The sequence below is a fragment of the Anneissia japonica genome, unplaced genomic scaffold, assembly GCF_011630105.1.
Source record: "Anneissia japonica isolate Jap-2015-1 unplaced genomic scaffold, ASM1163010v1 scaffold287834_len5846547_cov211, whole genome shotgun sequence".
NCBI classification, from domain to species: Eukaryota; Metazoa; Echinodermata; class Crinoidea; order Comatulida; family Comatulidae; genus Anneissia; species Anneissia japonica.
Window position 1 is genome coordinate 3,772,291 of NW_022704992.1, and position 12,112 is coordinate 3,784,402.

General features: G+C 34.9%; 1 protein-coding gene across 2 annotated transcripts in view; it reads left to right on the plus strand.

The window, feature by feature from the left end:
* The window catches only part of LOC117104970 (ras-related and estrogen-regulated growth inhibitor-like), a 33,159-nt gene extending 21,063 nt beyond the window's left edge, over positions 1 to 12,096 (plus strand). For both annotated transcript variants that reach the window (XM_033245949.1, XM_033245948.1), the window contains 3 exons: positions 7,979 to 8,035; positions 9,568 to 9,647; positions 10,748 to 12,096. In XM_033245949.1, coding sequence (XP_033101840.1) covers positions 7,979 to 8,035; positions 9,568 to 9,647; positions 10,748 to 11,284 — 674 coding nt within the window. In that variant the 3' untranslated portion in view covers positions 11,285 to 12,096. The remainder of the gene's footprint in view (positions 1 to 7,978; positions 8,036 to 9,567; positions 9,648 to 10,747) is intronic.
* The last annotated feature ends 16 nt before the right edge of the window (positions 12,097 to 12,112 follow it).

Sequence of the window (12,112 nt, forward strand, 5' to 3'; positions counted from 1 at the left end):
GTGATTTTAGGTGATTTTTAACTACTTAACCGTGAATTTTTGGGGACGACTGGTGGGGAGGGGGCGCGCGAGTAATTTTGTTTTTATTTTGTGGGGAGGGGGTGCGTGCGACCCTGACAATGCTTAGTGGTGGATCCAGAATCTTTTGCCGGGATGGTGCGAGTGGCAATTAGGCACCTGTTCAGTGGAGGATTCAAGGGGATGGGGCAGCCGACCCGCCCCCCCCCCACCCCTAAATTGTTCGATTTTTTTTAATGGAGATTTAAAGAAAATTATATTCAAATTTTAACAATAATCACAAATTTTCTTACCTCAGTCCCAACCATGGTGGGGCTGTGGTGGTATAGATCCTCATTCTGTAAAAGTACCTCCCCGGGCCCCTCTATTTTGCAATCCTGGATCCACCACTGCTATTGTCTGAAGAAGGCGGATGGTCGAAAGAGAACGGTTTCAGTTCACGAATTACCTATTGTTGGGCTCAAGGATGCTATGGCGGAGGAAGTGGGGTGGGTGTGTAATACTGGGATGGTGGAAACGCCTTTTTTGCCAACTCCCGGATGCACCACTGACCGAGTTAGAAACACTTTTTAACGGTAAATTTATTTTGCTCGAATCCTCAAGTGTATTCAACAATTTACCCGGCGTCGTTATTAAATGCCCATAAGGACAATTAGACGTCTGGGCATCTGTCGCTAATTACTATTAGTATGTGCATAATTCAGTACAGTAGGCCTAAATACTTTCTTTTTAAACATAGAATGTTTATGCAAATATGTATTAATGCTGTTTAGTTTTTTAAACATAGAATTATTTTAATGTTTGGCAGTTATCTTCTTAGTGCAAAAATATGTTTTAGTGTTTCTTTTTACCTGTCTTTTGAAAGCGTGTCAGGAATAAGTTAATGTTTAGTTTGGGTCAGCTAAACCTTTAAACCACCCCAGACAGACAAAGTGTTAATTAATCCTCTAAAGGAGGTCTATGTTATGTGTCAACGTAACTTGTATGTCATTTTTGTTTAGTCTCATGTATTATAAATGTTTAAATCAACGAAATAAATCAATGGCATGATAAATCCTGGGATTTGGTTGGGCATTAATACTCATCAATTTGTCCTATGCCTAATGGTTATTTAGTGCTTATTAGTACATCGTTAGTGAAGAATAGCAGAAACCCTTTGGGTTTCATCGTTAATGACGCTAGCGTCACCAACATTTTTACTTGTTATAGGCCAGGAATGAACAGGTAACTGATAATTGATGGTCTTGATGAGTGCATTGTGGTAGCTCCATACACTCATGCGGTTGAAAATATCCGGTATAATTAGGCATGAGTACGTTATATAATCATCATTTACTCCTTGTTTATTTGAAAATCCGCCTTTAACTTTATAGAATGGTCTGTCATTAAACCTTCATTCATCAAGAAATGTATTCGGCAACAAGGCTCGTTCCTATAATGGCGTCAATAATATGCAAATGATATTTGTTTTGTCAGCAAAAGTAATGATAACTTCGTTTAAAATCTTCATTTTGTGTCAAGAAACTGTCATTGAGTGAGCACACTCAGGTAATTGGAAGGTAATGAACCGATTTGACATTTCTCCGAATGTATTCATATTGCAATGCATATTCTACATATGAGTCAAAAGACGACAAAGTTAGTGAACATTAGTACTTAATATATTTTCTAATTAAAGTGGTATATACTCCTCGTGTTACCGTTAAATGACATTAAATAGGCCTACCTTGTTTGGCCTTTTCACTCTTCTCACAACATGAACATGTGCGGACAGACACACAGTTCAAAAGATTCACGTGACAAGTTTTGTGATTTATTCATGTTAAAGAGAGAGCGGTTGGCACAGTGGTTGTATTTCAGTCTTTCAAGCTCGAGGTCAGGGTTCGAACATTCGCTGTGCATCTCGCTTGTGTTCTTGGTGTGGGTGTAATATGACATAATCAGCCCAAAATACAAGTGTGATATTACATCATTTACATAGGCCTAGGTTTTTATATTTAATATAGAAAATGTGACAGTTTGGACGAGATTAACAAAAATTGCAATAATCAATTATATTTTTTTGGTTATAGTTATAGGCCATTATTATATTGTTATAGGCTATATTAATATTTTACCACAAAATGTCAATCAAGTGAATGCAATTCGATTCAAATTTATGATAATTAGATGAACTTGAATAAATCAGACGTCGCTCATTCTGTAGAACTGACTACCTACTGTAGGCCTAATTTATTTGGTTGCCGCAAGGTACCGTATATAGTAGGACTATATTCTTTACAATTAGCATTCAATATCGAAGAAGTAGGTCTAGTTCAACAAACTATATTGATAAATAAATAGAAATTATTATTTGTATTTTATGTTTTCTTGTTTGTCGAAACGTCGTGTGGTTAAGTTTTGTTTGCTCGGGTGAATCGTCACCTAAATTTCTGAAAGGGGCTATTAGGAAAACAAACTGGACATATTTGTGTCTGAAAGGGAAAAAATCGAAATCTTCAGTGTTTATGTTTCGTCAATGCTTCCATGCGTCCGCGCCCCGAATGTTTATAGTCGGCAATGTTCAAAGGGGAATCCTCAGACAAGATGTACGGTAGGATGCTTGCAATATGTATCTATTATCACGATTTTGCGAAGCATAACGAGCTTATGCTGCTTTTTGATGAATGACCTTTAGTAGCAATAGTTTACCAATTTGATTACCTCTTCAATCTGGTAATAAAAGGTTTATCAACTTTTGTCACAGAACAATTCATGATCATTAGCTCGTTATTAAAATCGAATTTCTGTGAAAGTTGACGCCTACACATATTTAGATATTGTCGTAGGCAATAGATTTCTGAAACTCCTAATGATTAGTATTATGTCATGTTAATACCAGAAGCTCTCTTGAGCATCCCCTTGATGTACAAGTAAGCCTAGGGCTAATCATACATCGTTGCTCGAATCAAGATTCAGAATCGAAGCCACCTATTCTGTTTATGCTAATGTCAATATATATATATATAAGTCACAATATATTTTACCGACTCAGTTGGCTTGAAATAGATTATAAAGGTCTATGGATTATAATAGTGGATGACACTTTCAAGATTCCACAATACTTTTTAATATTGTCCTATCCTATCCACACGATTTGAACCAAATAAACGTAACGTTACATAAGGTTTTAGCCTCATAGTTTACTGGCTCAGTTGGCTTGAAATAGAATTATAAATTATAAAGGCCTATGGATTATAATAGTGGATGACACTTCCAAGATTTTGCAATACTTCTTAATATTGTCCTATCTATCCAACCAAAAGAACGTACGCATACATTAATAGAATATACATTTGCAAGGTTTAACATATTTAGTATCTAGGATGATGATGATTAAATGTGTGATAGATTTCTGAAACTCCTAATGATTAGTACGGTATTATGCCATGTTAATACCAGAAGCTTATACTATCCACACGATTTAAACAAAATAAACTTACCGGTATAACAAACAGAATATACATTTGCAAGAATATTTAGTATCTAGGGTGATTAAATGTGTTAGATGGAAAATTAAAAAAAAAAAATAATATTATTGTTCTGAGAAATTTGGTAATGGTACAAATCAAATGTCTTATCATTCCTTATAGCATACCTGTTCCCTAATGAATAGGCCTATTGTAGACCAAAATATCAAATAAATGTATAACGCCCACCCATATGCACTGATAAACATATAACATTTCTTTTTTCAAAATAATGATGTAACTGGATATGATAGTATAATAATATTAATAATAGTAATAGTAATAATAATAATAATAATAATAATAATAATAATAATAATAATAATAATAATAATAATAATAATAATAAATGACATTCTCCTTCTCAAGTTGGTATTGCATGAGTCCCCTTTTATTTATGGTCGTAAAAAGATGGCTGTATCACTGTCAATCATAGAGGACAAGAGCTCATCCAGGATGTTTATGATTTGGTCAACCACGTATGAGTTTTGACGTCAACTTATATGGCGATAATGTCCATTAATGAGGCAGGGGTCAACGAATAGCCCATCATCAAGCTTGATTTACAGTTATCACAGAATGCCACTATAACTATTGTTCTGGCTTTTACATCTGTTCATCCTTATAATAATAGGTCTGCGTGAAATAACAGCTAATAATGTAATATAATAATGATGCATGAGTGACAAAACACTTAGAAGTCTAACGTGATTTCGCCTTGTGCTAATGACAGTATTCATACAGAGGAATTTCTCCTTCTATCTTCGTTGTTATGGCCTTTTAAATCATCACATTATTCTTATATCCTATTTCCGACCATTCAAACACCAAGAATAATATTAGCTACACCAACGGCGCTGAAAAAAACATGACTTACTGAAAGAAGATTTCTGCCAGTTTTCTTACTGGGTTGCATGATATATAATCTCTCTCGACACGACGACTCTAAGCTCTCCTGGGTCACTTCGTTCTGAGCAATCCGGTCCGGTAAACGGGTACCTACTCCTTTTTGTTCAATACATTGGCTGTTTAAAAACCAGGGTAACCCCTTACTCGCCTTTAAAGATGTACCGGTATTGGGTTATTTATAGTGTGTTAGTGTACTGAGTTGTGCGTGCGCTAGGTTGCGGCACCCCTTCCTTAATCGCTTGGAATCGGCTTGGGTATATTAAAATTGTGCGTGTTTTGCTAAGTGTGGAGGGGGGTGGGGAGTGGCAAATGAGTATTAGTTTTATATTAGCCTCGTTATTCGGCGCCTATGTTAAACTGAAGGTTATTGAAATGCACATACACTATTATGTGACCATTATAGGACACATTTTAGCGTTATTGTTGTTATTATTGATAATATTGTTATTATTATTATTTTATTATTATTATTATTATTATTATTATTATTATGAATATTATTATGAATATTATTATGAATATTATTATGAATGTTAGGCCCAAATATGAATACTATTATTATTATTTATTTTTCATTAATATTATTGTTGAGGTTGTTGCTGTTATGGTTGTATGTTATACGGTAGCTGTTAGGTTTGTTCTTGCTGTGCCCTTGTCTTAATTGTTCTGTATTTATCATAAGTACATTAATCAAGTATGTTTCAGTAAGAAATACGCGATAATTAGAGTACTTGTGTACGAAGGTCACTATTTCTACACTCATTCATAAGTCGACTTAATACAATCCTTCTTATTGTCATAAGTATATTCTGCACAAACGAATTGATATTGTCCTGGTATTAACACATGATTTACAATGAATGATTTTCTTATGGATATTATCCAAAGTGGCCATCGTTAAACTTCAGAAGTGATTTGGCTAAGCGTGAATAATGATCAGCATCGAGATGAATTGTTAGCTTTGTAAGGTCTCCACTTTCAGAATGTCTATAAAGCCGTACACTCACTGCGTCGTACGTACGACCGTCGGCCGACTAATCCAACCCTGTTGGACAATATGCTGCGCGTGCGTCGTACTCCATAGAATCGCGTCTGCCGACAACCGTCGGCCTCAGTGAGTGCCGGGGTTTTAGCAATGGTTTAGGCCATTATAATAGTAGAGATCAGTGGGTTTAGGCCTGCGTTTAAGAATTTTCGGAGCAAACAAAATTATTAAACATTTCAGACAAATTACTGTACTGTCATTTTACACTTGGACCAGTATTTTCGTTTCAATTAATATTGGACTCTCATACGGTACTAAGCCCCGCCTTTTGGACATTGTTGCTAAGATACCACAAAACGACAAAATAAACGCACGTAACCTTTAGTGTTTGTGGGACATTCGTGTATTTCTGGCCCTCCAGTAACACATTCTCATCATTGGTCAATAATTGTGATTGACACGCAGTAAAGACCCATTTAATAAATTATACGAGTAGAATGCTATTACAAAGACAATATAGCTTAGGCCTAATATTTTCGCTCAGTTTGTTAGATTTTACAAATTTGTATTGTAATGACTAACCCAGAACCACGTATTACACCCAAAAACGAACAATGACACATGGAATGGTCATATTCACAAAACTACAAGAGATAATATCATTCTGTGCAGAAATACCCATAATGTTGGTAATTGTAAGACCTCACTCCATATTATTATATTAGGCGATGACTTGAACACTTAATTCACTTTGGTCTGTACGAATTCATATCCAGAATTAAAGATTCCAATTTATCTGGTTTACTTATCAACGGAAGTTATGCATCACTAAATATCATATCTCAACAGCTTAGGAAATTACATTACGATTCTGTGCCACGGCCATTATCGCAACATTTTTTTTTCATATCATTGTAACGAATATGTCTGTATTTCATCCAAACATTCGACTATTTTAAATGGATTAATGGAAGTATTTCAACTAAGCTTTGAATTACATCTGTTATTCAGAATAGATTAAGGTTATCGAAATGAGTGTCTAGAGTATATTAAATCATAGCAAAATGTTAGATCATAATGTAGATCTATATTTCAAACAACATAAAAAATAATTTGAAAAAAAAAACTTCCACGTGTATAAAGATGTTTTATGACCGCAATGTCAGTGAGGTATGCGATTAGAAATGTGGAACAGTGGTGGTACCAGGAATTTCCAGACGGGAGGCTGAAAGACCCTGACGGGAGGTCTGTGGGCTGGGGACGCCTATTCAGTGGGCTTGGGGATTTAGTATATTGCGGCTACTCCATATTTTCCATAATTTCCATATTTTGTAGTGTAATAATAATTGTATTCTGCTTAAAAATACAAAAAAAGATATAATATAGGCTACCTATTTGTTATTCAGAGTTTAGTGCCGATGATTGTTTTAAATAATTTATGTGGGTTGTTTCTAAATTTTTAAATCATATGAGGACAGATACAGACCGATGCACAGATAACTTAAAACTTAGTCAGAGAGAGCAAGACTGATGTTCCACACAGGGGATGTTATTAGCGTGTCATTGTCAACACTCAAGAAACGGTTCCGGTATTTATTTTTATTCCCGACAAAATGTGACTGGTTTCTAAGGGGGTCATGGTCTCCTAAACCTCTCCCCTCTTCCAGTGGGACCACAAATAATCTGTACCTTAAGAAATGTATTTTAAATCAGGTACGTTGGTGTATAGGTATAGCTTTAATCGTGCCTAAGGAAAAATTCCTTCATAATGGATATATTCCTGTGTCGTTCAGTATTTTAATAGTCACTGAGTGTGTAAACTCAGCTTGAGTTACATTGAGCAGCAATATCCGTTCTCTACTGATTAATCCCAGAAAATTACATCACACTGTGATGTACTGTATTTTAAAGCGAACTCCACATCCATTCCTTACTTGACGTGCTTCTAATGTTAGTCGATCAATCGTTGTCATAGACATAATAATTTCTCGGCAGCAATGTTGAAATACGAAATACGAATAAAACTTTATATAGGTTCATTATTGATAGAGTTAGAGTGGTCCTCTTCAGACAGGCTTATCGATGAGAAAATAGAAAATTAAATTACTGTAACTAATCAAGCCAGGTTTTCTTATTTTTCTCTCTGAAATCCACGTCTTAGCAACAAATAAATGCTCTCTCCTGCGGAACAATAACTGCTCGGACATTGACACATACTAGGCCTATTGGATTATCTATATTGTCGAAAGTGTTATATTTGAGATAGAATTATGTGGAAAATATCAATAAAAGCGCTATGCTGTTTATCATTAATGTTAAATAATGATAATGTTAAAGGTAATAATGATGAAGATGATAATGATAAAGTTAATGACAGTGACGGTACGATAATTATAATAATAATGAAGAGGATGAAACGTTGGTACCTGTCTCTTATACACATCTAGATGTGTATAAGAGACAGATACTATATATACATACATACATATATATATATTACGTAGGTATTACGTCATTAAATTAAATTTAGAAAATGCTATTTTTATTTTTATTTTAGCACTGACGGTCAGATTTATAACGAGGCGGTTTATTTGGGAATATGATCCAACTTTAGGTGAGTTTTATTTTTCCCATTATCTGTTCGAACTTTACGCTTAAAAGAATGTTTCCTATTTCCTATATGCTGTCGGGAAGTGACCATTTACTTAGTTCGATATTACCCAGTTATTTTGATGCTTCAGATTGTCTTGCCTTGCCTTGTGCAACAATACAATATTTATTTGGATATCACTTTTGCAACATTGGCACACACCAGACAATACTAAAGGTGGATCCAAAAATGAACAAAACAGAAAAGGAATTAAATTTGATTAAATGTTCAGCGAATGTACGAGTAAATGGAAGGTCTATGATTAAATGATTATCGATATTTATAGATACGCAGGTAAACTTATAAAGTATTGCATACTTATTGGATACATAACATGGTGTTCAAAGGTCTAATTGTATATTATCCGATGTGGTTTGTTAATTACAGTATAGACCTAATGACCTAAATATGTTGCTAAATGCTAAATATGAACGTTCTTTCAGATCTTTAACAAATAAACCTGCTTCTATTGTAAAATCTGAAAACCACTTTTTAGAACTGAAATTAAAAATATACAGCCACCAATATATTAAGAAAAATCCTAAAAATTAAAATATAACGTTGAATTGATCATTAATTGTAATCACCATGTAGTTTGCTTAAATCACCGATCGAAAAAAGAAGATTTTAAATGATTTATAGGCATTTTTCAACTAAGTCGTAAACAAATTTGCTTGCAGAAATGGATTGCGACCTAAAAGCTATACCTCCATGAGGACGCATATAAAACGGGTTATTTATGCGCATAATATGCTAATTGCAAAAAAAGTTCATGTTCTAATTTTTAGTGGACGTTTCCGCTAAGCCCTGTCCCTTGGATATTATTGTTATGGTCCCACACGACGACAGTGGCTATGTTCTCACACGGCAGCTAACAGTTAGCAGGATCCGGATCCTGCTAACTGATAGCTACCGTGCGTCCATACGAGAAGATCCCGATCCGGATACCAAGAATATGATGATCGAACAACTGGCCAATAAGAAACTGGAAATTGTAAACGCGTACGTGTGTTTGGTTGATGATAGAAGGCGCTCAACGTGCTAACCGATAGCGCTTGCTAGGTATCCGGATACCGCTAACGGTTAGCACTAACCGATCTTGCGTTCTCACACAGGTGCTAACGGTTAGCTCCCGATCCGGTACTAGGTCTCTCGTGAGAACCATGCTAGTGTTAAAACGTAAAACATAAAACATACGCGAACACGCGCGTTTTTTTGGGACAACTCGTGTGTTTGTTAGACGTGCACGTATTCCTAGCGCAATTCTGATTAGTCATTTGTAAGTTTGATTGACATTCTGGGAAGGTCTATTGAAGCTATTAGTGACTATTTGAAATATACAAATAAACAATTCGTGTTTCCTAGCAGAGACCGTTACTAAAATATTTTAATCATTATTCTTGTGGTTGTTTTTATACATAATACCTGGTAGCAACATATGTGACTTTACCTATGATTTTTAAGACTTTTAGTCTTGCTATTTTTATTGTCAACAGAAATGACGTACAGACACAGGACATTCTTCGCTAGCGAAATGACACCGGTTGATTTTGAAATATTGGACACCGCAGGCCAGGTAAGTCGAAATATTAACTTACATTCCTCAACGTTAAATCTACCAATGATTGATTATAATGCTTATGATTATGAACTCGAATTACCTCCCTGGATCAGCCTACAATAAGACGGATATTTACTTTTTAAAGAGTATAGGAATAAAACCCATAACATCAATTTATATATGAAAATTGCCGGTATCACTTTAAGTAAGATGCCAGGAAATTATTGTGTTTAGTGATGCGTCCACTTGTATTAACGTGACCTATGACTACTTCTATATCTTTTAATAAACAAGTGAATACTTTCGGTTATAGACGTTCTGTATAATTTATGATAACATGTTGTAACCGAGAATGTGATGATACAATAAACATGTAATTATCGCATATACGTAAGTAGACCTGTGTATCCTGGACATTGTTTTGTGTTTGCAATTCGATTTATATATAATAAATCAGAGACATTTATTTCATTAAATGTTTTGTTAATTGACATTTACCTGACAATTAATTATTAATTTGCAAAGTCCTAGTTTTTCAGCCAAACTATTGCATACCGAATGTTAATTTTGAGACGTATGTAGTGCATCAATTATTGCTTTGGCATGTCCTATTATAGTTTTGTCAAAGCAAGTTGACTTTGCATGAACGGTATTATAGCTATCACTTGACATTATCTTGTATAAATTATTAGTCATGCCTATTTTATTAGGTAGGCAAATTTACAAGCTAATCACGAATTTGATGATTCAGTCATGTGGGCCCACATAGGTCTATGTTTTATTATGTATTTTCTCTCGATAATTCTTCCATTTTTTGACAAAATACTGTAACTATAGAGGGCGGTATCTTAAATGTTTCCTTTTGTTGAACCAAAACAAAAGTCAATGCACCTTGCTTAACGCCATTTTGGTCAAGGCTTGCAGCCGAAACTTACCAAGGGAAAAAAATGTAATATAGAGTTACGAAACTAAATATTTTTCAAGAATATAGAGGGCGGTGTTTGATTGTTTTAGACAGTTTTAGGCTTTGAGGTGTTTTAGCTTCACGTTTTTTGTTTAGATTTTTTTCAAAAAAAATCATATTAAAAAATTAATATTCGTCTGTTCTATTCAAGGAGAACAAGACAGAAGACAAGATCAAATGGGCAGACGCTTATATCATTGTGTACTCTATCAATGATAGATGTAGTTTTAACGAAGTAATGCGCTCTAAATTCTTAATCACACGAGCTCGGAAAAACGCAGCACACGACCCAGCAATATTGATCATAGGAAATAAATCTGATTTAGAAAGAGATAGACTCGTGGATAGAAGCGAAGGAGAACAGCTTGCGAATGCTTTAGGTTGTGGGTTCAATGAATTATCAGTATGCGAATCGTTCGAGGATGTGCATAATGCATTTGAGAAACTTTACATCGATTATAAATGTAAAAAGAAGTTGACCACCCCACCGATATTTGCACGGCGGAGGAAATTAAGCGCTCCAAAGCAGGACACTATGATTGAGACGCCAAAACCGCGACAACGTAGTACAAGTTTTTTTAGTCTAAGCACCGGCCTTAATGTAAGTAGACCGGCTAGTCTTGATGAGCCTAGTAGCGAGCATTCGGACGCTGAAGACGAGTCAGAGGCAAATTTATCATTTATATAAAATCAACTCTCGACTTTAAAACAGAACGAAGGAAATGAACTGTTATTCACCGACTACCTTTAATATTTTGTAAATAATGTACTTTTTTAATTGAATTCACCCCAAACAAGGGCTGGAAATCATTTCTAGGTGAGAAGTTGGAAGGGTGGGTGGGGGCAGGGAGGTACTTATATTCCATGGAATGCTTCCACATAGGGCTGGAAAACATAGGGTGAACCATTTCACAGCCCGTCAACACTGCACACTGGAGTATGATATCTAAGTATAGCAAATGGATCACACATTCAGTAACCAGAGTGGAAAACCTGCGCCAATAGATAAGTTTTATCCATTTATCATTATGTTTGTTATTTATATAGAGACTATGTTCTGTTAAGGCTTATGATGTCTAATTTGTTAAGTATGACACGTGTATCAGTTTATGTGCAATTCTAAAAAAAGAACAATTTTGTACTATACTATGTTTTATAGGCCTAGGCCTACGTGATTTTTTTAATCAGATTTGTACCATATTCTTATACCTAAATTTGTATACGAGTTTATTATTGATTTGATTGTAATCCTATTTCTTTTGTTTTCCCTTGTTATTACTATAGGCAGTGCTTTGTTCATTGTCTTAAAATGTATATTTTGTTTGTTTCAGAGGCTTTACGATACCAAGGCTGTGCCTTGTGAGAAGCCTCTGCGTTAAATATTACATTAAAATATATCTTTATTGATACAAGCACTTATTTCATTTCTTTAGGCACGAGCGCCAAGGATATGCCAATAAGTGAACTTAATCACTTGTTCTACGTGGCATATCCATGTATATACAGTATATATATA